Raw genomic sequence first — 26649 nt, forward strand, 5'->3', positions numbered from 1 at the left:
ACCTTGTCTAAACCAAGCTTAGGCCCAACCATCGCCACAAGACCCCTACAACCCCTAACAATACCCCCTTAAAGACCCGCCCTCCTAACTCAAGGGAGGGGAGGTAAAGGTCTCCCAATGCTGGCTGCTTATCAACCCATAGTTTCAATTTATGGAACAATGCCTTATCCATTTGCTACGATTCTACGTCAAAGTAGAAAACTCACATTTTGATTAATACGAGTAAAAGAGACAGAGTGCGTATAAACGGTTGCAAGCTAATTTAAAACGTAAATGCGGGGAGTAAGGCTCCATTTTGAATGGAGGGGGTAAAGTAAAATAGTGAACGTGTAGGCGTTGAACGAAAAGTAGGCATGAACAGAGAATGGAGTGGAGTGGGCTTTGTTTTTAGTTAGCTTTTTATTAAATGTAATTTAGGAGCGAAGTGGTTTTGAAAACAACTGTGGGAAATGTTTTTGAGTTTGAGAAATGAGATTAATTTTGCACTTCGTATAAAAGTTAATTCAGCACCATTCATCGTTACACCCTTGAACAATGATGGACGCTGTGCATTTTCAGAGGGATTTTCTTGGTACAAAAGTATTGGGTTCTTCAAAGAAAGGAGTGTATTACTTTTAAGGGTTAGCAACGCGTATGTGATTATACATGCATGCGTCCAGAGGTTACAGTAATCGTTAACCAATTGGTGAGCTGTTATGCTTTTTTACCACCGAGGTGGTGTAAAATGAAAGTAAACAACTTTACACACTATCATTTTATCACAACTGTACGAATTAATAATACGTTACTAAAAAGCTGAATATGAAAAGCAATACACCTATCACTACCACGAGAAACTATAAAAAAACTTGTACTCTAATGATTAAACTAGCAATTATCTAACGCATCACATATTTACTTTTTTCATGATTCCTAAACTTCCTAATTTTAAGCGCAATTAAAATAGGGAATGTAAATGAATGCATTAACGTTGTGTCTTCACCTGCACGTCTGAACATAAAGAATAAGGTATATTCTGTAATTACACAGTAGTCGGCAGTCGGGCGTGCGCGGGAGTTGAAATGATGGTTCTGTGACGTAGCGGATTCACAGTAATATAGCAACGGGCTAACGGTTGTTAAATATGTACGGTTTTGGAGAAATACAATTCTTAAACGAAAGAAAATTGGTTTCAACATCTATTTCTGAGTATGAAAATTAAATTTAATACCGAAGATTTAAAAAAATCTTTACTGTTTAGTATTGTGTCGTGAAACCAAGTTTAAAGCTTTAATACAGTTTTATTTACAATATATACAAATACAAGTCTCTCTAGTGATCTATTTCAGACTAAATTAGTAGAAGACTACTTTAAAATAAAATTTTAATCAGATTATGTTGCGAAATTCTCCTTTGCCAACATATCATGCAAAATTTTACTTAATGTCGGGTTTCCAAATTATTTTTTTCTAAAGTGTTCGGTGAGTACTTATATAGGTAATGATATATGTCAATTAGAAAAAAGAAATATCTACAAAAAGTTTTCTGGTTCATCAACAGACGGAACTCTAAAAATGTATGAAGCGTGAAAATGTAATTCGCTCACAAGTATTGTAGGTAACTTTTATACCATCGGGTTTTCGAGTCGTAACTCCAAATTACTGCTTAAGGCTATAATTCCGTTTTCTGCCATAATAGCTTTTATTTTATGCTTTTTATCTATGCACTTCAAACTTCCTTATAAGGCGTGAGTTTTTGCTTGTAATTACTCTATGGCATGTAATTATTATGGGATTCTTTGAATTTTCTAACGCCATCTTTAATAATGAGTTGGAATAGTTTTTGCGTTAGCTGGATGTAAAGGTGTTTTGTAAAATATGAGCATGACCATGAATGGTCAAAATATATGTAGACGGAATGTAATTTAAATTATTTTTATAACACTTTTTAGTTATGAATACTAAGTGTAATAAACCCTCGGTGAATCTGTTTTAATACAAAAACGTGTAGTTGAGACAAGTTTTAAATACAAATAGCTTAGTAATTACGTTATATTGTAGAAAAATACAACAAATGTCTAAACAAAAGTGATATGTCTAAATTTTCCATTGGGGCTTATACTACTTCAAAAACTAGCTTTATAAACACATATTCCACTTCCATCATAATAAAATGTATCGTTAAAAATGTATTTTAGAATAAAATTAATCCTACTCCATAGTTCCCCTAGCCGATCGGTTAAACAGCATAGGCCGGACAGAAAAGCCTATAGGGGCGGTCCGTGGAGGGGTGGAAACCTCGGAAAATTCGAGACCCACCCCTCCGCCACGTGCGACCAAATAGGCTCAGTGCACAAACGCCTTGACTAATCTATGCCGCTCACGAAAAAAAAGGAAAAAAAAAAGAAAACGCGCGCGTTCACATACCACACTCCAAATTCAATTTTCGAACACTATTCTCACGCTGGCGTTTCGTTTTTGTTTAAGCGGAAATACTCGTAATGAAAGCTTTGTGCTTTGAGTTTTGCGTGGAACAGAACATGAGATTTCATGGTTAGTTGGGTGTTTGTTGTTTTTGAACGTTTTTCTTTGTACGATTGTCATGTTGGTAAGCAGTTATGATGTATGGTGCCGTGATATTTGAAAATATGCGCTTTTTGCTAGACAGTGAGATTTTAACGTCAGAAATTGTTTTGTTTCGCGTTTAATCTGAGCTCAAAGTAAGTTCCGTTTTTAAAGGGCGGTTTTATACTTTTGTGTTAAACACTTTTTTATTATTAATTTATTATACGAGTATCTTCTAAAGGTGGCATTAAAAAATTTATACATACTATAATACACAGTCTACTGAGTAAAACGCACCGAGTTAACTTAGTTACTAAGCTAGTCTACCATTAGATAAAAGTCTATATAACTAAACAATAAATTTAAAAACTTACCTTTCAAACAACAATAAGTACCTACGTATTTTAAGTATACCTACTAAATATAAATTATCCACATTAATTACTTACATCCACGAGACCTCATTTATTTTATACCTTTATATTTATTTTGCCCTATTTTCTTACCTCGCGATTACCTATGATCGTTTCATTGATATAATTATTTTAATATGCGAAACACGAATACTACCACTACCTTATTAGGATTTAAACCGCGTTTTATCAATTGACATTCGATAAGAAATAAATAAAGGAAATATTGAACAAGGAAAATAAATAAAAATATCAATTTTTTGCTTCCAATAAATCCAAGTTACGGAAAAATCTAGCAAGCTAAAAACCTAGTTATTCACCGTTTAGCTATTTGTTAATTAGTTGTTTTTATTTCCTGTGTTAGGTCTTGTATGACGCAAGTTAGGTTGCCTAGGCTAGAATACTAGAGTAATGAATAAACACATAAATTAGTTACAAGTTAATGTCGACGCTGTTCTAAAGTACGAATAAAATTAATTGAAATAGGAGTATAAAATACGTCAGTTGGAAGTTAACATAATCAAATATACGGTAACAACATCGTTTACATCGGTATACATCGTTTTGATAAACTAATACCGTAAGGACCACTTGCACCATTCCACTAATCCGGGGTTAACCGGTTAAACCTGGAGTTACCATGGTTACCAATACAATATGCCACTGGGTTAACGGTTTAACCGCTTAACCCTGGGTTAGTAGGCTGGTGCAAGTGACGCTAATACGTTTATGATCGTACCTACGTCAATTTTTAAGTTTTTGATAGTTTAAAACGGATTTTTCCGTATGGAATGAGTCTACATAATGTTTTTTTTTTGTGATAGTAGGCCAACTATATCTTCCAGTGCTTTATTTTTTTACTAAATTTCCACATGGACTTTATAAAAAAGTATAATTTCTCCAGAGTCATCATTGGCCTTCGAGTCTATAACAGACTATACAAGCAGTGTCAGGTAGGGAGACAACATTCAACTCCAGAGTATGCCTTAAGACGAAACAGGAGCTGAGTTTTAAACATTTTAGGTAAATATACCCGTCTCGCTAACGGAAGCGGCTCCTAAAACTAGTGCTATAAGAACAAGGCGAAAAATGCTCCGTAAAAATCTCAAAAATCGAGGTTTCGTACTCGACTGTTTCCTCCTCCAAAACTTAACCAATCGTAACCAAATTTGGAAATCTAAATGATTATGAAATTATCTGTGTCGGACCGTTTTACTTTTTTGGCTAATTGATATCAGTTTTGAATACAACGCCTCTCATTGCGGCATAGTCAACGAGGCCATTTTGGCCATTTTTGAAGGGCTCTAGCGCCTTAAAAAACAAAAATATCATAAAAAGCAAAACGGTCCGACACAGATATTGACAATATTAATCTGTGTTGAAAAAAATCATTGCTCTAGCATCAAAACCCACGGAGGAAACAGTCGAGTACGTTTGTATGGAGAAATGACCACACCTGTTGGCTCTTAAGAAATGAAAGGAAATAGACGAAATAAATTATAGATTGTCCCCTACACAAAAAATACTTACCTACGTTGTGGATTTTTTTTTCTGCGGCATATTGCTGATAATTACTTATACAAACGTTTGCGTTTAAGTATATCAAAGCTAAAAGAGTATATTTGAAGATAAAACGTTGTTTTACTTAAATTATTTTAGTATTAATTTTAATGACATTTAAAACACTGTCTAAGTATGTAGGTAAGTATTTTTGGGCCACGTGTATAACTAAAAAAATCGCAGATAATAGGTTTTTTCTTCAATAAAAAACCTAAATATATTAATACTTATCTCTAAGTCAAAAATATTTCTTATCTTGCTCAACGGCACTATAAATATTCTTATAGATAGGTACCTTTTTATATATTTAGCGTTGAAAATGGTACATGTAGGAACTGGTTAATTATCACATTATTATGTCGATCGCTAGTCATTTAGAATATTTTAATTAGTATACATAAATGTTTTCCTCTGAATAATCAAGCGGCCATTTTGTTTCCTAACAAACAACCAGTTTGACTAGCAAATAATTAATATAGGTACCTATATGATATTCTAGTTAGGTATAGGAATTGCCTAGAATTAATTAAAGCTTTGAGTTAAATAATGTTGGGTTTATAAGTTAAAATATGACGATAGGTAGGTATAGATTTTTTGAAGTTTATATCAAAAAGTTTAAAATATATCTAAATAGTTTTTTTGTAGGTAAGGTAATTTTGATAACACAATTTCCCCGAAATTGGTATGATTATACAAGAGAAAAATTGTTTAAGTAAACTAAAACTAAAATAAGTAAACTACCTACTTAAATTTAATTTTTTTGTGTCTGAAATTAGATAACTATATCGCTCTTTTAATAGAATAAAAATGCGACATTAAACTTACATATAAAACCAAAAATAAATAGGTACTTAATGGTTTAAGATTTTATTCGTTTTAGAATTGAAAATATACATACTTTCGCCGACTATCAAAATTGGTATAACTACTACTACAAACTAAGCTATAATCATTTCACAATTTATAAATCGCTCTTAACTAAAAAATATTTTATATAATAAATTATACAGTTTTATGTATAACATATTGAATATAAAATAACCATCCCATCAATTATCGAACAATAAACCTACTTCACCATTTTCTAACGTCCGTCCGCCAGCTGTTATTTGAACTTGGAACAAAAAACGTCCACATAATTTACCGGTCTCCAAATGGTAGGGTACACATTCTAATTCTAAACGGCCTCGGCCAATGGCGGCCGAGGACGCGCAAGATGGCGGTCGTGGGAACCGGTTAATGGGCCGTTTGAATTTAGAATAGTTTTTTTTTACGCACTTCGCATAATTTTTGACATAGAGTCTAAGTTGGTAGTGTTTTAAATAATTGAGTAGAGAGTCTAGAAACAGTGACGTTAAATAGGCGTTTATTATTACTATAATTTCTTAATAATGTCATTAAATTGGATTAAAAAAGTTGTCGGAGTTGTGCAAATGTAAAATAACGCAGTGCGTCGCGTCGTCATAATCATAGGTAAGTCATGGCTAGTCCAACAGGTCTTCATCGCCATACAGCGGGGTAACTAGTGTGATGGGGACCTTTGGACCCGGCATGGCTCAGAACGGGTTTTAGTTTCTTAAGTTTTATACATACATAATATGTAAAATATATCAGATAATGAAATAAAATATCATAGGTAATAATTCGTGTTATTTATGTACTATCGAATTTTCAAGATCAATACAATCCCAATGAAAATTTCAGCTAACCTAACTTTAAAATTAATACAATGTTTAAATTTTTGGCTCTATGTGCTATTGTGAACCTACAAGGTCTGAAAATGGTTTTAGTGGTAAGATAATGCCAGGTCCGCAAAAATAGGAACCACTGTCGATCTGGCTGGTAGCCAAACGGTAGGAAGCATATTTCGATTTTAAAAATATTATATTGATATTGTTTAATCTAATTTCAGTGCATCACACCTAGATATTGATGTGAGAGTGAGGCAATGACAGTAATATCACATCAGTAGAATATTTTAAAAGTGTGAATACGCCTATAGTTTGCATTGTTTCATTGTCGCGATACGACACCAGGTAGATTTCACTTTTATCGTGGAAACATTCCATCTTAGGCTTAGATAGCCGGTAAATTTAGTACTAGCATGTAGCATGACTATCATTGGTGGACAATGTTGAAAAAGTTTACAAAAAGTTTACGAGACCAGGATTCTTTTTGCCACAAATACTAAACCCAAGTTACATAATATTATCAAAACAAGAGGTGATGGAGCATTCCATGAAATTGTCTACCGTTTGTCCCTTACAAAAGCGAATTTTCTGAAGATTTGCAGGTATAAGAGTTTCCTTTTCTATGACAAAATGGTCAAAAATATGCATAGAAAAATAATCGCAGCAGGCGTGTTCCACCCAATCCCACTTTAAGCAGCAACAGGAGTGGTAATTTCTCCATACAAACGTACTTACTCGACTGTTTCCTCCGTGGGTTTTGATGCTAGAGCAATGACTTTTTTCAACACAGATTATTATTATTAATATTTGTGTCGGGCTGTTTTGCTTTTTCTGATGTTTGTGTTTATTAAGGCGCTAGAGCACTTCAAATATTCGCAAAAACGGCCTAATTTATTAGGCCGCAAAGAGAAGCATGGTGTTCAATACTGACATCAATTATTAGCCTAAAAAGCAAAACAGTCCGACACAGATAATTTATAATTACCATTTAGATCTCAAAATTTCGTTGCATTTGGTTAAGTTTTGGTGGAGGAAACAGTAGAGTATGAAACCTCGTTTTTGGAGATTAATATATACGCAGGATTCTTCGCTTTGTCCTTATCGCACTAGTTTTAGGAGCCGCTTCCGTTAGCGAGACGGATGTTCACCTAAAATATTTTAATCTCAGCTCCCGTATCCTCTTAACTTGGCGGCCTTTAACACCCACGTCTAAGATACGATTTTAGGAGCACATAAAGCGCTAAATCATAGCATTTTAAGAAGTACCTAACATAAATACCTAAGCTATGCTCATCTGAAAATACAAAACGGCGATTCCACGAAATTGTCTATTGTACTGTAGAAACGCGATTTACCTCAAAATTTTCAAATACTTACAGAAGTTTCTTTTTCTGCGACAAAATATCAAAAAAATAAGAAATATCTAAAAAATAAGCTTTATCTTAACACTGAAAAAAATTAAACATACTAAAATCAAATGCGCTTGTATGGGACTCCATGGCATGCAAAAGCAGTTAAGCCTTTCTATTTCCCCAATTCACGTGGCCTAATGTTATGCACTAGTAGCACTTAACACAAACATCCTTAACTGATCCTAGATATACCTTATGTCACTGTAATACGGTTCAAAACCTGTCAGACGACGGACTTGGTAGAGGCGCTAGTTAATATTCAAGGTGGCCACGATTAGCGGGCCGGCAAGGTGAATGAAGCACGTCACTCATATTATGGAATGGTTTCTGAGGGCCTACCGCGAACGTTCGACGTGTTGCCTGTCACACTTACGTATGAATTTACAAGTGCGATGGAGAAGCAACACGTCTAACGTGGTACGCGATAGACCTTCTCTGTATGTTGGCAAGTACCGTTTATCCATTTTGAGTTTGAAAACATGGCTCATTAGTCGGGGGTTTTTCTAATGCACTCTTTTACAAAATTCAATTCGTATATTTTGTATTAGGTACTTGAAATAGAAACTTCCTATATTTCGATATAGACGTTCTATATGGACTATATTACTTTGTGTTCTTTAATGAAATGAAATGAAAATTGTTTTATTCCAGTAATAGTTTCCATATACCTTCTGTACAATTTATTGTACAGTACTAACCAACCCAGTAGTAACTAAACTTATTAATAAATTTCTATTATTGTAAACCTACAAAAAAATTAAAATCTGAGAAAGTCAGATATCGCCCTTTATAACTAGTAATTTATTTTTTCTTCAAAAATGTAAATTTATAAAAAAAAATCAGAATGAGCAAAGACAAAAAGATTTTAAAGACCTTGAAATATTATGTTGCTTTGGCAATTAAATATTGTAACCAGAATTTGAGTTATAATTGTCAATGAGGCGTATAAAAATCCATTGCATGCTGTACTTTGGGCCCGGGGTATAAATTAGCAATAAATAAAACAAATACGTAATTTTTTCTTGTAAATACGCAAAAAGGACGCAAACCGCTTTTCACTCGATTGAAATGTAAATTTATATTAATTATGTATACCTAAAAAGAACCTAAGAAGAAGTGGGACTGGGCGGGTCATGTCTGCCGCATGCATCCGGATAGGTGGGCTAGTATAGCCACCAAGTGGATGCCGCAAAAGAAGCGCGGACGTGGCAGGCCCAGACGGAGATGGCGGGACGACTGAGACACCTTCATCAGTGGCTGGCCGGAGAAGGCACTACAGCGGGAGTTGTGGAAATCAGGGGGAGAGGCCTTTGCCCAGCAGTGGGACACTACAATAGGCTAAAAAAATGTATACCTAATAGCAATCAGCCTTCGTAACCACCAAACCTCAAGATTTAACTGACTTTGACAGACAGAACTAAGCCAGTTGTACTGTAGTACTGCACGACCTTAATCTGCAAATCAGAATTAATTACTATCGGCTAAGGACATTTTGATTGGTTGGAAACGATGGGGTAATTTGATACTATTGTTGTTTCATTTTACGGTTTCTACTGACGTTTCCCCTTTTTATGGGATCACTTCGGTCTTGCAAATCAGTTAAATGCGTTTTTCTCAGAGACCGTTTGACGTAGATACCTAAAATTTGGAACAGTTATAGTAATTACCACCACTCATATTGTAAATAACTCAAAACTGCTTATTTCTTATTTTTCTTTGATATAAGATATCTACATTCGTCACAATAGGGTATTTGACAATTTTTTTGAATGGTATCAATCGATCAGGTTCTTAAAGCATTACAAAAGTCACAAATGATGGTTTGGCACCCGCACTTTACTGACGAAACGCTTCTGACATGATGGCAATACATCGTGACGTCACCATGTAACGTTAGAGGCTGTTTTGAGGTATGGAAAACAAGGAAATTGTGATTTTGTCGGTGAAATATTGCGTTATGTATAGAATTTTTGGTATACAATAAGTAATACCATTATTTTATCGGAAGACCGATTGGCCAGAACTTTCGTATTTGTATAAGTTCTTACACAGACACAGTCAGAAAGAAGAAGCGACGAAGCTCCTTCTGCTCTACCGATCGTCTGTAAAATCGTTTACAAGCTCCACTTGAGTTTGTAAGCGATCTTACCTGATGGTTTACCCTTGAATTGCCGACAGACATTTCATCGAATGTTATTTCGAAGACAACGTTTCAAGTATTTTCATTTCATCGACAAGTCATTGCGTCGAAGAATTGATACTAGTAAATTTACATCGGGGACTTTTAATTGGCACTCGAGTTATTTCGTATATAGTTTATATCGTGGTATTTCTTCACGGGTTTTCTTATTTCATTTTGGATTGCATTTAATAAAATTTATTACGCATAAAATTATTTCAATTTGTAATATTTGACTTTGATAGCCGTTCGTTTCTGTGTGGGGTCGCAGTTCTAACCTAACCTAAACCTACTTTGAAAGCCGTTCGTTTCTGTGTGGGGTCGCAGTTCTAACCTAACCTAAACCTACTTTGATAGCCGTTCGTTTATGTGTGGGGTCGCAGTTCTAACCTAACCTAAACCTACTTTAAAAGCCGTTCGTTTCTGTGTGGGGTCGCAGTTCTGGTTTACCCTTGAATTGCCGACAGACATTTCATCGAATGTTATTTCGAAGACAACGTTTCAAGTATTTTCATTTCATCGACAAGTCATTGCGTCGAAGAATTGATACTAGTAAATTTACATCGGGGACTTTTAATTGGCACTCGAGTTATTTCGTATATAGTTTATATCGTGGTATTTCTTCACGGGTTTTCTTATTTCATTTTGGATTGCATTTAATAAAATTTATTACGCATAAAATTATTTCAATTTGTAATATTTGACTTTGATAGCCGTTCGTTTCTGTGTGGGGTCGCAGTTCTAACCTAACCTAAACCTACTTTGAAAGCCGTTCGTTTCTGTGTGGGGTCGCAGTTCTAACCTAACCTAAACCTACTTTGATAGCCGTTCGTTTATGTGTGGGGTCGCAGTTCTAACCTAACCTAAACCTACTTTAAAAGCCGTTCGTTTCTGTGTGGGGTCGCAGTTCTAACCTAACCTAAACCTACTTTGAAAGCCGTTCGTTTCTGTGTGGGGTCGCAGTTCTAACCTAACCTAAACCTACTTTGATAGCCGTTCGTTTCTGTGTGGGGTCGCAGTTATACCTAACCTAACCTAAACCTACTTTGAAAGCCGTTCGTTTCTGTGTGGGGTCGCAGTTCTAACCTAACCTAAACCTACTTTTAAAGTCGTTCGTTTCTGTGTGGGGTCGCAGTTCTAACCTAACCTAAACCTACTTTGAAAGCCGTTCGTTTCTGTGTGGGGTTGCAGTTCTAACCTAACCTAAACCGACTTTGATAGCCGTTCGTTTCTGTGTGGGGTCGCAGTTCTAACCTAACCGAAACCTAAAATTCTTACAACAGAAAAATGTATAAATGAGTAGTACGACATAAAAAGGTATTAAAGTAATACGTCGAACAAATGAATTGCAATGTTTAGTAGTTGTGCCAATTAAAATAATTTGAAATGAATCAGCGATCAAGTAATATTCGTTGAATAGTATTTCTACGCAGTAAGAAAAATTTAAATAAATAGTATATGAAACAAAATAACGCCAAACAATATTACTAGTACCAAAGTTTCGATGAATCGTTGTCGATGAAATAATATTCGATGAAAAGTTTGTCGGCAAAACAAGGGTACACCCTTACCTGATAGACGGTCTTCTCCGCCTCGAAATTAAATCGTTATTTAATCAACTTTTTATACAGATACGTAATCAGGTTTTTTGAAACGCTGTTTGTTTGTTCCAGAGTCCGGCCTCCGAGTCCGACAGTAGTTCCGTCTCCGGCGCGAAGAGTCCGGCCGCCGCTCCCCCCCAACTGCTGCAACACCTGCTGCAGATGCAGCTGCAGGCGCAGAGTCCGCAGGCTATTGCACAGGTAAGAAGCTTGATTGTATGAAGAGTCCCTCCGAGGCCGACAGTAGGCGTCTCCGGAGTGAAGAGTCCGGCCGCCGCTCCCCCTCAACTGCTGCAACAGATGCAATTGGAGGCGCAGAGTCCACAAGCTATTGCACAGGTAAGCATTATACTTTTTATTCATTTAATAACTTGGCTGTGTAAGTATTCGGCCGCTGCTTCAACTTAAATACTGCAAAACCTGAATTCAGCTGGGAGTAAAGATCAAAGGCTCCACAAGCTGGCATTAAGTTCTAGAAAATTTGTCCCCTAGCTCAATTTTGATATGAAAACAGTAAAATATTCAACAATTAACTTATTTGCAAGACCGAAGTGATCCCATAAGTGTTCCATGAACAAAGTTTTGTACGGAACACTAAAAATCAGCTCCACTTCTGCTGCAATGTTTGCTACAAATATAGGTACCCAATTTTCTCATAATTTAAAAAAAAATTACATTATTGTCGCTATGTTAGGACTATATATTCACGTGGTACCTTTTTTCATACGTCATCAAGGATTATTTTATTCTATGTTGCAAGAAACCTTGAAATATTTTATGACACGGTTTTGTGACGTGATTTGATCACGATCAGTTGCGCATTTCCCGCGTAATTAGTGTAGCGCGTATTTTTTTAACTGTCATAGAATTATGATCCAGTCATCCTGTGTGTTCTGTGTGATGTGTGTTAAGAGGAAATAAACACAGGATAAATGACGAAATAAAATCTTAGAGGATGTTGTTTAGGTAAATTATGGCAAACTTGAAAACACGCCAGTCTGTACGGTCGCGCTCATAAACATCTTTCAAGCCAACGTTCCAAATATACAATTATACAGGATGATTCATGAGACGTGATCAGGACTGATCCTGCACACTCAGTAACTGGTAATTGATCGATCACCGTCGTATTTAGGTGAAACAATCACTCTTTTTCCCAATTTTTTACTTTTTGGTGAGGGCAAATTTAATTCTCTACAATCATGGTTAGGTTACAAGACCTAATTAATAAACATAAAATCTCTTTAACCGTAATGATAGCATTTTGATTACGATGAAAATAAACTGTCAAACTTGAGTGAGATACGAGTTTTCAAAAATAACCAGACCGTGATGACTGATGACAGTGATGATATTCAATTTGACACAGAATATCGGTAGTTTAGTAGATATTCTAATTTTAGGGTGATCATCATGCACCATGCATGTCCTTATGCTTCGTGTGCAATAAGGACTTTTCTCTTAGAATTTCTGTTGGAATTTCAGATAAAAGGGACCTTATTGCGCTTGAAGCATAAGGACCCTTCTGTCATGAAAAGTCACGTTGTAATTCGAAATGCTAGGAACCGAAAATGTTACTTTGAACTCCAATGTATGTTAAGAAGTGCGTCATCTCTTGAAAAATCTATTACAGTAGCTCCTACTGAAAATGTCACATATTTTGCGGCCTATGAAGAGTAACATTTTATTGCAGGTGACTGTACCTACGTTGTTCTTTATTTTCAAAAACTAAGGAAAACACTCTGCTACGTATACATGAAAAAGCAAGATGTTTTACCTCAAAATGACATAATTGCGGTTTAAATGGGAAATACAGATGATAAAACTATTGTTTGTACCTTTGACGCTGTTAGTTTGGTTTCGGACATTCATCGAACAACAGTCGAATAAAAACAGTTTAATTAAGTGTTTATTTTATATTTAGTTTTAGAAAGTTGTGTTGTTTTGGAGTTCGTTTCGAGTAAGGATTGCAGTTTTTGATGACGAAAGCAGACGAGGTATACTTTTCTTTATTTATTACAATACAATACAATACAATACTCTTTATTGCACACCTCACATACACGTAGTTTGTTTTATTTGGTTTTATTTATTTATTATGTTGAAAGTTACATATCTTTCGATTAACCGAATGACCATATTCAACGACTTTAACCGGTTTTTCACTATTACAGTTAGTTAATAAATATTAAGACTCATACAATACTATATACTTCCCCCGTACGATTTCCAATAACAGCCATAGATACATTTATTATTAGAAACAGAAAAGCAAACAAACACACGCAAACAAAGATGTCCCTAGAGACACGAGATGAGAATCGAAGCTCCACGAACAAATCGTATTGGAAACTGTAAATATGGTGAAAAAGTTCAGTATTAGATTTTGTTTACATTACAACGTTGTTTGGATCACAGATCGAGTGTTGTTTTGAGGAAAGTTTATATTAAAATGATTATTTGACTGATGTCACAGGGAAACAGTTGTCATTATCATAATGTACATATCTAAATATATAAATACAGAAATACAGGTCTAAAAATAAACTTTACCTACTACTCGTCCTACTTAATAGTTAAAGTTGTTTTTAGGGTTCCGTACCCAAAGGGTAAGCGGGACCCTATTACTAAGACTTCGCTGTCCGTCCGTCCGTCCGTCCGTCCGTCTGTCTGTCACCAGGCTGTATCTCACGAACCGTGATAGCTAGACAGTTGAAATTTTCACAGATGATGTATTTCTGTTGCCGCTATAACAACAAATACTAAAAACAGAATAAAATAAAGATTTAAATGGGGCTCCCATACAACAAACGTGATTTTTGACCAAAGTTAAGCAACGTCGGGCGTGGTCAGTACATGGATGGGTGACCGTTTTCTTTTTGCATTTTTTTTTTGCTTTATGGTACGGAACCCTTCGTGCGCGAGTCCGACTCGCACTTGCCCGGTTTTTTGTTAATCTTGATGGGCTTTTCTTTCAATTATAAAAACCTATTTTTATATTCCCATTCAATGTTAGCCGATTATTCAAAGCTGTTTATGGACTCTGGATCTCTGCTGGCGTATTATGGATGGCTTTATCCATCTTTATCCACGTGATAAAATAACTGTCTCTTTTTAACACCATGGGATAGAAAGTGACGGACACTGTTTTATCACGCTGTCACGTAGACAAGAACGACCATCATATCCGTACTGGAATCGCCCGTACTAAGAACTTAAAAATAATGGCGCAATCACACTGGATCGTTCACTGCCAACGAACCCGTTATACTCAGTGTGAATACGCCATAATACCGATATTCTCATGTCAGACCAAGAAAAGTCTGCAACGAGTTTGATAGCATACGCAGTGCTAGTGTTATTTCAAACGTCATACTTCTATGATATTTATTATGACGTATAAATAACACTTGCACTGCGTGTGATAAAATCGTTGCAACTTTTCTTGGTCTAACTCTATACTCTGTATCTTTAGGTGTTATGGTTCCTTAAGCCAGTTGAGGGTAGATGAAAACATTACACGATCAAATAATGTAGGTTAAAGTCAGGTCGTTCAGTGACTTGTCCAGACGGTTTTGTATTTGGTCGGTTTGGCGGGTTAACTTAACTACCCGAAAATTTACAAATTTTTTGATTACTTTTATTTAAATACCTAAAGATATAGACTATAGTTCCTTCAAAATACCTACTTCCCGTGGTAAAGTAAACCTTTTCGTCAATTATTTGTTTTTTTTTTGCAAGTCATACCTAAACCACATAATTAGTCATTTCGTTTGTGTCATTATTAATGACAATGGATGAATGCTTTTATCAGTCACTTATTTTGGTTTCTTAGCGGTTTTATATAGGGTAGGGGAATTACTTTAACCTGAACAATACAGAGCACTTAAAACTAAATGTAGGTATGCGCATTAAATTTAACTTTTCATAATACTCGTGCATTGTACCTAGGTCGTCTGGCCATCTCCGTTTTGGTCTTCCTTTGCCTTATGAGATCCATCCTATGGGACCCAGTTTGGCCCAGCGCTCCGGGTACATTATGCAGACGTACCCTGCCCAGTCCTATTTTAGCATAGCGTTGTAAAGATGCTGTGGCGTACCATGGGAGAGGCCTATATCCAGTAATGGACTGCAACGGGCTAATAATAACGATGTTGATGATGATGATGGTTTTAAAGATGTTGTTGATGAATTCGTCTGACCATATTTTCTATTTCCAGCTGCAGCAGATGATCGCGACGCTGGCCGCGCTGGGCACGGGTCTGGTGCCACCAGCGCTGTCGCAAGCGTGGCTGATGCAGCGGCTAGCCCCCCGGCTCCCTGACAGGTAACAGAACCTTTAACCATTTGACCAAAGACGTCAACAACCGCTACAATCCAAAATCAACCTTCATGCGTCTCCACAAGGTACACATCACACGACGACGTTATGGCGTTTAAAGCTGGTCTAACGACTTTAAGAGAGATCCCACACTAGCGTCTTTTGAGTGTCGGCGTCTAGTCAGCGCTTTAGAATTAGAATACACAGCCGTATTCGAACAATGAGATACGTCAAATACTAGATATAGAAACGATATGGAATGGATATGTCAGTGTCAAACAAGTGTCAAAAGTGACGTTTTTGTTTGAAGAGACGTCAATTTTGACACTTGTTTGACACTGACATATCCAATCCATATCGTTTCAATATCTAGTATTTGACGTATCTCATTGTTCGAATACGGCTGGCAGAGGTGGTACAACTGGGCTATAACCGCAAAAATCGAAGTTCGCAAATTGCGGGGATTTTTCTCTGTCACTCTAATTACGCCTTCGTTGGAGTAAAAGAGAAAGATCCCCGCAATTTGCGAATTTCGGTTTTCGCGGTAGCCGCTCTGGACTTACAAGCGTCGATAAGTGCAATCTACTGAGTCAGATGCACTTCGAGACAACAGTTACACGGATGACATCAACTTACGTCACGACTGTTGATATTGTTGTCAATAGAGTAAGAGTACGTTATTACGAGTACTATTATCATTGATTACTCTCTCTCTCTGAATGTGACGAAAGCTCTAATTTAATTTATTAAACCATAACATTTTGAACTCTTGTGTTTTTAGGCCGAGCCACACCGGCTTGCGTGCCGGCAAGCGGTGTGCCATCTCTCATAAGGATCTGTATACTACAACTCCGCACGCGTACGTGCACGTCACGCACACGCAGCCGGTGTGCACAGGCCTTTAAATACTAATAATGAAATCTTACCTAAACAAAACTATGTTAGCATTTAGTTGCTAACCTTCACCTACCATTATGATGGTATCCACTTAATATAATCTTCAAGTAAATCTATCAAAATATATCAAAACAATTCAAGAGCTATATTCAAAAGTAGCCAACATCGTGCGAACCCAAGGTAACTGGCACAATAAACAATAGTTTGGGCTATTATATACTGATTTATAGGGAAGAAATTAGAAGCCGATAGTATGGTATTTACTTCAATGCCATTCGAATGGCCCCACGTTATCGTTCCAAAAGTCGTAACGGTCTGAACGTAGGCAGGATACATAAGACGTTTTTAGAAGTATGAGATGAAGTTTATATGCCCTTCGGAAAACAGTAGGTATAGATAGTGGGAACAATCGATTTAAATTGTTTATTATATAGCCGTTTGCCCTAAGGTACGTGATTTGTCTGAAACGAGTGAATTGATGAGAGATGAATGAAATTGTATTGTGTTGCTGAGATTAAATTTAGTATATAATTGGTTAAGTGCCTATTCGAATTTGAAATTTATGTTAATTATTTAGCAGAAATCGAGTAAAATGTGTAAGTTTATCAACATACTTTATATTAATATACAATGTATGTATATTGTATAGTCTTGGTTACAAATTCATTTACTTTAAAGACACTGCACCTACTTAATCTTTCTGGTTTGACGCATTGGTTGACTGGCAGAGAATGCCTTAAGGCATTAAGTCTGCCATTTGTACCTTCATGTATTGTGCAATAAAGATTAAAATAATAAAATAAATAATAATAAAATACAACGGGTAGTGATGGTTACAGATTACAGATTCATTTACTAGGAATATAAAAGGAACCTATTCGACTTGTTGCATGTAATTTAGAGATTACTGATGACATACTTTTGCTGTGACAATGATTAGTCTGAAATTATTTTCACAATCACCTATACAGGGTGATTCAGGAGACGTGAGCAGGACTAACACAGCGCATTTCCTAAATTATAAGCAACTGTTTAGTATCAGTATTAGTGAGGTTAACGTAAATTTTTTAGTCGTGTTGAAAAAAAAAAGTTATTAATTTATTTACGACATGCATGGTCACCCTACGATTAGAATACTAAACTACCGATATTCTGTGTCAAATTGAATGTCATCACGGTCTGGTTACTTTTGAAAACTCGTATCTCACTCAAGTTTGACAGTTTATTTTCTTCGTAATCATAATGCTGTCATGACGGTTAAAGAGGTTTTATGTTTATTAATTAGGTCTTGTAGGGTGACCATGATTGTAGAGAACTAAATTTGCCCTCGCCAAAAAGTTAAAAAATAGGAAAAAGTGTGGTTGTTTCACCTACATACGACGGTGATCGATAAATTATCAGTTACTGAGTGTGCAGGATTAGTCCTGCTCACGTCTCATGAATCACCCTGTATATACTTATCTAAGGTTAAAATAAAGTGTAGGAAAATAAAATAATCTTAAAACATCTGGAAATCCTCTCTCATTCTCGGTTCAGAAGTTACAAAAAAAAACACGGTCGAATTGATTATATAGGTAGTACCTTTGTTTTTGAAGTCGGTTTAAAACGATTCCTTTGAAAAATACTTACGTTAAAAAATACTGTTCAATGTTATTTCTTTTCCTGTTTCAGTTTTTCAGCCATCTTTTATAGGCACAATTCAGGCATTAACTTTCGATTCCAACTGGCCTTTTCAAAGTATCCTGGACGCGACTGACCTTTTAAAAGGACGCTTACCGTCACTCACTCCTTATGTAGCTTCAGTAAATATGTATCCAGAACTTTACGGTGTTTATGCCATTATAGGTTTTAAGTGTTTGGATGTTAGGAGTATAATCGTGTGTGCGGGATGGAGTTAGGTCATTTTAGTTTTTATGTACTGAAACGGATAGCTCTTTGGTTTTATCGAGGGATATATGGCATATAATGTATTAAATCGTAGTTTTAAAGGTACTGAGTTGATGGTCTACAGTCTAGTCTACCTACGTATATGATAGTGAACGATTTTGATATAGGTAGGTACGTGTGTTTTTGCTGTCAACTAAATTTTAAATATAAGAATACTTAGTTAGAGATAAATTCAAATTTTCTACCCGTATACTATCGCAAACGCGGGTGAAATTAAGTGTGTCGCCCTTACCCGAAGCATTCTTGTCTTTTTAGGGTTCCATACCCAAAGGGTAAAACGGGACCCTATTACTAAGACTTCGCTGTCCGTCCGTCCGTCCGTCCGTCTGTCACCAGGCTGTACGAACCGTGATAGCTAGACAGTTGAAATGTTCATAGATGATGTATTTCTGTTGCCGCTATAACAACAAATACTAAAAAGGAATAAAATAAATATTTAAGTGGGGCTCCCATACAACAAACGTGATTTTTGACCAAAGTTAAGCAACGTCGGGAGTGGTCAGTGGATGGGTGACCGTTTTTTTTTTTTGCATTATGGTACGGAACCCTTCGTGCGCGAGTCCGACTCGCACTTACCCGGTTTTTTTCTAACGGGGCATCATTTTTTTTCACCAAGAAGTGGCTTATCGCAAAAAGGTTGGGAATCCTTCGGCTATAATTAATTTAAAGGGGCCCACTGATTAACAGTCGGCCGGACGGTATCGGCCTGTCAATTAGAACAAAATTTTGACAGTTCCGACACTGACAGGCCGATACCGTCCGGCGGACTGTTCAGTTTAAATCAGTAGGCCCCTTAACTTAAGTAATATTTCCATGGGGTTTTATTAGACAGAACGGGACCCTAAAAGCGGTGTATACTCGTAAGAAGACGCCCCAGTTTATGACGGAATAGCAATAAAGTATCGATATCACGTATTCCTCTCGACCTTCGCACGTCGTTCGTAACGACGCGAACCGGGATATCACAGCAATTGGATATTCTGCTTTATTCTAATAGCATAGATATAGTTAGTTTTTTAGCATTAAGCCCGATTTAGACGATGCGAGAACTCGCCTGCGATTTTTATACCATTGCGGGTTTTGATTGGTCGGTTGAATTGGATGTAATCCACAGTCCGCAGTGTAACTAAAATCGCATGCGAGTTCGCGCGCCGTCTAAATCAGCCCTTAGAAAGAATTTGCAAGAAGGTAAGCGATCTTGACAAGTCTTTTGATTGAAAAACGCTTTTTAAAAATCAAAACCGATTACTTATGAAAGCAGAAGAATATAAATGATCGGATTAGATTCATAATTGTTACATATTTGCCGTAACTTATTTTTAAAATGTGTTTTTCAATTAAAAGACACATCAAGATTGTTTACCTTATTTCTAATGCTAAAAAAGACGAACTAAAAGTGTTATAATTTGTTATTAAAAATTGACATTAAGGAACATTATGGTTGTCTGTAAAGTCGGTTTTCGGACGATAATTTTGCGTGATAACGTCATAACGAAGAAAACATTGATGAAAAATTGCATACTTTGGCCGTAAAGTTACCATGGAGATGTGTCCACAGCGTTACCATGGAGATCTGTCCACAACGTGACACTTTTTCGTGCATGCTACTGTGTTCATTGATTTATAAGACGTTAAAATCACGTTAAAAATAGTCAGTAGGTACTTGGATGGGTGACCGTTTCTTTTTTGCCTTTTTTTGCATTATGGTACGGAACCCTTCGTGCGCGAGTCCGACTCGCACTTGCCCGGTTTTTTTTGTTCTGACCCTTTACATCTTAGTTCTTGTTTGTTATGCAAATATCTTGCCTAAATATGCTCGTTACTTAGTACATGACACTAATGAGTCAAACAATAGTATGGACGTATCTCATTTAAATTTCAAATGCAACAACCATGCGGCCTTGGAGTGCACCTGACTTGTTCTCTACGTGCCTTTACTTAGATAAAGTAGTTAAATTAGATATTTTTATAATTTTAAGTCATTGATGTTATAATTTTATATAAACAATGCAATGAGTAATGGAAACTAAATGAAATAAACAAAAATCAACATAATAAAACTTAATACTAAATACTTAACCTACCTACAGGCAAAAAGAATAGATAGTATAGAGGAGTTCTGTCATAGTAAATGTAGTCACTGTAAATTTACTGCCATCTATCGACACACGACTATAACTCAAAATAAACACGTATAAAATTATCAAAAAAATGTATATTTATATTGATTAATGATTTTATTATTTTTATACCATTTTGACCCATGTTCATTCACTGATATCTATGTGTTAAAATTGTTAAATATGAAACGGTGTCGTCACGCCATCTAGCCGAGAATAGGCTCAAGGTGTGTGCGCCATCTATCCGAGAATGACTTTTTCTTGATTTCCGAGGCACGTTTTTTTCTTTGATTTTATTCATCTTATACGAAATTACATATGTCTTTGCTACAGGTAAAAAAATAGGCCTAAATCGCCGTCAACGGACAGGGTGCCCAGAAGGCTGAAGATTGTTATTTTCTTATTCTTCTTTGCATCCTGAGCTGCTGGGGTATGCCTTGAATCTTTTTCTTCCACTGATTCCGGAACTCAAAACTTATATGAAAGGTCGTTTGAAAAAAGATATCAGAATTTAGGGCCAAAATTTAATAACAGAGGGGAAGTTCATGAATACATCGATATTATGAATTAACCATAATTTTCGCCCCCAACTGCTTATAAACGTAGGTAGGTATATTATATGTATTTAGGTACTATATTTTGGAGTTGATGATAAAGTTTACACAGGCATGATTTTATATGAACACTATGTTAGAAAAAAAGGATGCTGGGTGAAGTTCCAAAAAAACCTTTAAATTAAAGGCGAAGAGAATTCTAATCAAATTAACTATAATTAAACCGACGTGATATAAAAAATGAAAACAACTAAGAAGCACATGTTCTGCCTATAACTAGACCATTTGCCTTTGAATAGGCCTCAAAACCGTCCACATATACATTAGCTTGCTCTAAATTTGGCGTTCAATGCGACGTCACGTCAAGAAGGCACAATAACACAAGGTATAATACCTATAACTGGCCGTGTTTGGGTTTTAACTAATTTATTAAATAGAAAACATCATATTCTGCCTATAACTAGACCATTTGCCTTTGAATAGGCCTTCAAACCGTCCACATATACATTAGCTTGCTCTAAATTCTGCGTTCAATGCGACGTCACCTCAAGAAGGCACAATAACACGCCCGCCTTTGTGCCCTGAATGCGCATTGAGACGCTTTTCGCTCAAGTCGTGATGCCGACTGACGATTCAATAGTTGTTTGTTGAATGTGAGAAGATTCAGGTGATATTTTAACAGTTTGTAGTTAATTTTAGTTTAAACGTGAAGTGAGGGGTTATAGTCGTTACTAAAACTAAGAATCTTACGAGTAGTATGTTGACACTATATGAGTAGTATGTCGACACTATATATGTATTTGATAACCTATTTTAAACCTTTATGTTTCTTTTTTCTTTACCGCTCTAGCATTGAAACGATTTACATATTTTGCCTACAGGACGAAAGATCTTTAAAAACAACGCGTAGATACCGCAGTTATATTTTTTAAAGTCTATTCTATCTGTTTTTTCTTCTTAGCTATATAAATCAAAAACTATCGCCCGAATAACTATATTCTGTATCTTTAGATATTTAAATAAAGGTAAACAAAATCTACCCTCAAATGGCTCCTTAAGCCAGTTGAAAGATGAAAACATTAAATAATGTAGGTTAAAGTCAGATCGTTCAGTGACTGATCAGGCGGTTTTATATTTGGTTGGTTAGCCAATAAATGCTATAACTACCCGAAAATTTACAAATAGTTTGTATACTTTTATTCATGGTATAATAATATACTCCGCCTGGTACTATCTTTCCGTCTTTTCTAGGTCACCTGACTGACACAAGCCTACGTCATCATGCGACAGCGCTATATGCGATAGCGCTATATATAGCGGCCATGTTATTGTGACGTAGGCTTGTGTCACTCTGGGAAGAGAAGACCATGTTTTATTAGACTATGCTTTTATTCAAATACCCAAAGATACAGACTATATACATTTCAATTCGCGTTTTGCCGTCCCGTCTCCACTATCCCGAACGGCCGCTTCCGAGCGGTTTGACAGCGCTATTCAAAACATCGGGTAAATCTTGCCGGTTCCGATATGGTAAAGGCATTCATATTAAAAGGAAGCAGACTGTGTTTAGGTAACTGAAAATGGCTGTATCTTGGCGAAGATTTTAAGATAAGCCTTTTTATTGACTGGGGAAAAGTTAAAAGATTTATAATCAGATAGTTCGTTATTTTTGGCATTAGAAAAAAGGTAAACAATCTTGATGTGTCTTTTAATTGAAAAACACATTTTAAAAATAAGTTACGGCAAATATGTAACAATTATGAATTGTCTTATATTTATTTATTTTATTTTGATGTATCCGGTCTATGCCGATGTAAAAAATTTACAAAATGGCTAAATTTGAACTAATTAAGGCCTATTTATATTTAAAGCGCCTTCTTATAACCATCAACATTCAAACCGAGTTAAAGATCGTACCATTATCGTAGATAAAGAACGCGATGGAACTTTTAAAGAATATAAATCTGATATTTATACAAAACTAAAAGCAATCTAAGTGGCCGTCTGTTGCGGATAATCTGAGTTCCACCAGAACAAGTTCGACGTGTTGCCTCCCTGTCACACTTACGTACGAATTTACAAGTGCAACAGAGAGGCAACACGTCGAACGTAGTTCGTGGTAGGCACTCTGAGCGGATGCATGAACAGACGGTGCGTAGAACCTTATAACAAAAAAGTCAAGACTTAAAGCCTTTTTAAAATGATCTTTCTAAAACATGATCTTTTTAAAATTGTCATAACTTTAAATTGTCATAAATAAGTCGTTCGAAACTGTCAGGTTTTTTACATTGTATTTAATACAATAAATTAAAATGTATGGTGTATTATCCAAACTACGGCGACTGGATGTCATACTGTCCCATAATAGTCCCAATTTTCATACAATCTAGCATGAAAATTAAGAGAACGCCTGGCCGTAGACTTCGAGTCAAGAAGTTTGCCCTATCTATAGGGTTTGGACCTAAAATAATACTTACCAAATTCTTCAGTACACCTTATAAAAGTCCCCCGCCGCGTTTGTCTGTGTGTATGTATGTTCGCGATAAACTCGAAAACTACTGAACGGATTTTTACGCGGTTTTCACCTTTCAATCGAGTGATTTTTTAGGTAGGTTGAAGTGTATAATTTGTTAAGGCTCCTCTACACGATGGGCCAACAAGCCAATCCAAGGGACGCATTTATGCGTTAGAGGGAGCAAGTGATATTGCTATCTCATTCTACCGCATGGCTGCGTCCCTTGGAGTGGCCGGCGTTGGCCCATCGTGTAGAGGAGCCATTAAGGTTTTGGGTAAGAGCCGGGGCAGGTCGCTAGTGACTTATATTACCAACTTCTTTATGGTCCTTACTGAAATTCTCTGTCTTCCGCAGGCTACAAGATGTAGAAAAGGCAGCAGCACCCAGCGCCTCTCCAACCTCAGCGGAACAGCCCCTGGATCTCAGCGCCAAGTCCACCTCCAGCACCAGTGGCACACCACCTCCTGACGCCAAGGATAACGCCAGGTATGTACGCCGACAAGTATTCCCCAAAGACCCCCCAGCTTAAGTATGCTGACTTGCTGAGGCATCACAGCGGGTGTCAGTCCAGATCTAGATCAGAGCCCAACTGGGGAAGTGCCCTTCCTCGTTACGTAAACCGCAGCCAAGTAACGCTAGACCTTACTCATTAGTACCTACTCATACTTTTGTGTTCTTGCCGAGAGTAAGTTTATAGTATGAATTATCTCAGATGATTTTTTCGAGTTCAGGTGCTAATCCCCGTTAAACAAAAGCCTTTGTTTCTTTTAAGAGCGGTCTACAGCTCGTGCCAAAGCAACCATGTCGTTTAAAAAGCAACTATCGTGATAGTATTAAGGTTCAAATTCATATGACAACTTGTTCAGAGAACAATTAGGGTGGTCTTGTTTTTTGAGATAACAATAACGTGTTATCTCCGAATGGGTTGATTCAAGAATTCGAATCCATATAATTAGAATGGTAAATTGGCTTTTTAAATGGGTTTGTTCCCGTTACTTACGTCGGGGCTATTAGCAGTAAGCATTGTAACCACTGCATAAAGGAAACAATATCTTTTGTTTAACAGATTAAGGTCCGAGCCCGAAAAAATCACCTGAGATTATTCATACTATAGCAGAGCTCAACGAGGATGCGGGGTATTAGGGTCGGCAACGCGCATGTAACTCCTCCGCCACCGACGTAGTATTTAAAAATCAACGGCGCGATTCGGGAAATGAATTAGAGATTCACTAGATATGAAATAGTAAAGATATGTGACGTTCCACGGAAAAAGGTACCTTATGGCGGCTGGCGCTTACGCTATTATTAACGCCGCTCCAATATTCAGCCGGGGCAATGGTATCTTTTGCCGTGGAACGTCATACTCGTATATCGCATCTCCACACTCTCAGCACAATTTTTTAAAGCATCTGCAAATTTATAAAATGGCAACATTGATGCGAGTGATACGCGCTTGATCATTTCCGATGAGCCTTTTGAGCAGTATTGCCAGACTTTTAAAACTATAATCTTTATACAAAACATGGCAAACACGGAGTTTTAAAATTTTACAAAATATGGAGTTTTCAGAGTACTAAAAGCTTTCAATTTGCATTTTATTTATCCTTTTCAACTCGTAAATGCATGTTAAACAAGACAGTAGGTCAAGTGCATTACACACATGCAAGCTTTTAATCATATTAGGCTATTTTTCCCATTAGACTAAATGTTTTACTGAATTAAGGTCACTTAATTAATCCATTTGTTAATTTGAAAGCTTAATACTTAATTGCTTTGCTGTTAAATTAGCTATAAAATAATAATTATTATGACACGGATATGACGTGTTAAATTCATTGTTACATATCGTTGATTAATGCTGGTTGTTGTGAAGCTTGTTCCTATTAATTTATAAAGACCAACGGTTGTGACTTTAATAGTTATTTACGATACAAGTGCGAAAAAGAGGAAATTCGAAACGAGTGGCGATAAATTAAAACACGACCGAAGGGAGTGTTTTAAATTGACACGAGTTGCGAATTACCTATTCGCACGTGTATCGTACAACGTTTTACAGTACATATGGCCCTTTAAACTTTTGACATTGCACAAAAAGTGCTATTTTACGCACTAGTGCTGGAAAATAGGACCATATGTACTGTAAATATATATTATTTTACACAGGTATAATCGTGACAACTGGGTACATACTTTTGATCGAAAGGTCAAATGCTTGTTTTAAATTATCACGTCGGCTTTTCATAATATTGTAAACCCTGATTTTAATTAGGCTTGCCATAAAATATATTATGCCATTGGCAATAAATTGACAACTAATTCTTTTTCTCCCATAAAGGACTTTCAAAAGAAGTTTTTTAAAGAAGTTTTTTTTTAAAGAAGTTTTTATTTCTGCTGAGGCCTATGCTCAGCAGTGGGCGACTGAAGGCTAGAATGATGATGATGATGATGAAAGGACTTTCTAAAATCTGGTACGTTGCTAGATTTTGGAAGTACATTGCAGTCTTCTACCTTGTATGTACAATTAATTGTACAGGTACACATAACTTTTAATCCTCTTTTAGGTTTTCAATTGTAAGCTGTCACCTTTATTTTAAAATAATAATAGAGGTCACTGAAAGAGCGCTGGTGGCCTAGCGGTAAAAGCGTGCGACTTTCAATCTGGAGGTCGCGGGTTCTAACCCCGGCTCGTACCAATGAGCTTTTCGGAACTTATGTACGAAATATCATTTGATATTTACCAGTCTCTTTTCGGTGAAGGAAAACATCGTGAGGAAACCGGACTAATCCCAATAAGGCCTAGTTTACCCTCTGGGTTGGAAGGTCAGATGGCATTCACTTTCGTAAAGACTAGTGCCTACGCCAATTCTTGGGATTAGTTGCCAAGCGGACCCCAGGC

General features: G+C 36.4%; 1 protein-coding gene across 2 annotated transcripts in view; it reads left to right on the top strand.

Annotated features, from left to right (window-relative positions):
• The window catches only part of LOC134675153 (mushroom body large-type Kenyon cell-specific protein 1), a 276201-nt gene that overhangs the window by 232662 nt on the left and 16890 nt on the right, over positions 1-26649 (top strand). For both annotated transcript variants that reach the window (XM_063533327.1, XM_063533328.1), the window contains 3 exons: positions 11472-11600; positions 15620-15726; positions 24108-24239. In XM_063533327.1, coding sequence (XP_063389397.1) covers positions 11472-11600; positions 15620-15726; positions 24108-24239 — 368 coding nt within the window. The remainder of the gene's footprint in view (positions 1-11471; positions 11601-15619; positions 15727-24107; positions 24240-26649) is intronic.

Source organism: Cydia fagiglandana, chromosome 21 (genome assembly GCF_963556715.1).
Source record: "Cydia fagiglandana chromosome 21, ilCydFagi1.1, whole genome shotgun sequence".
In the NCBI taxonomy this organism is placed as follows: domain Eukaryota; kingdom Metazoa; phylum Arthropoda; class Insecta; order Lepidoptera; family Tortricidae; genus Cydia; species Cydia fagiglandana.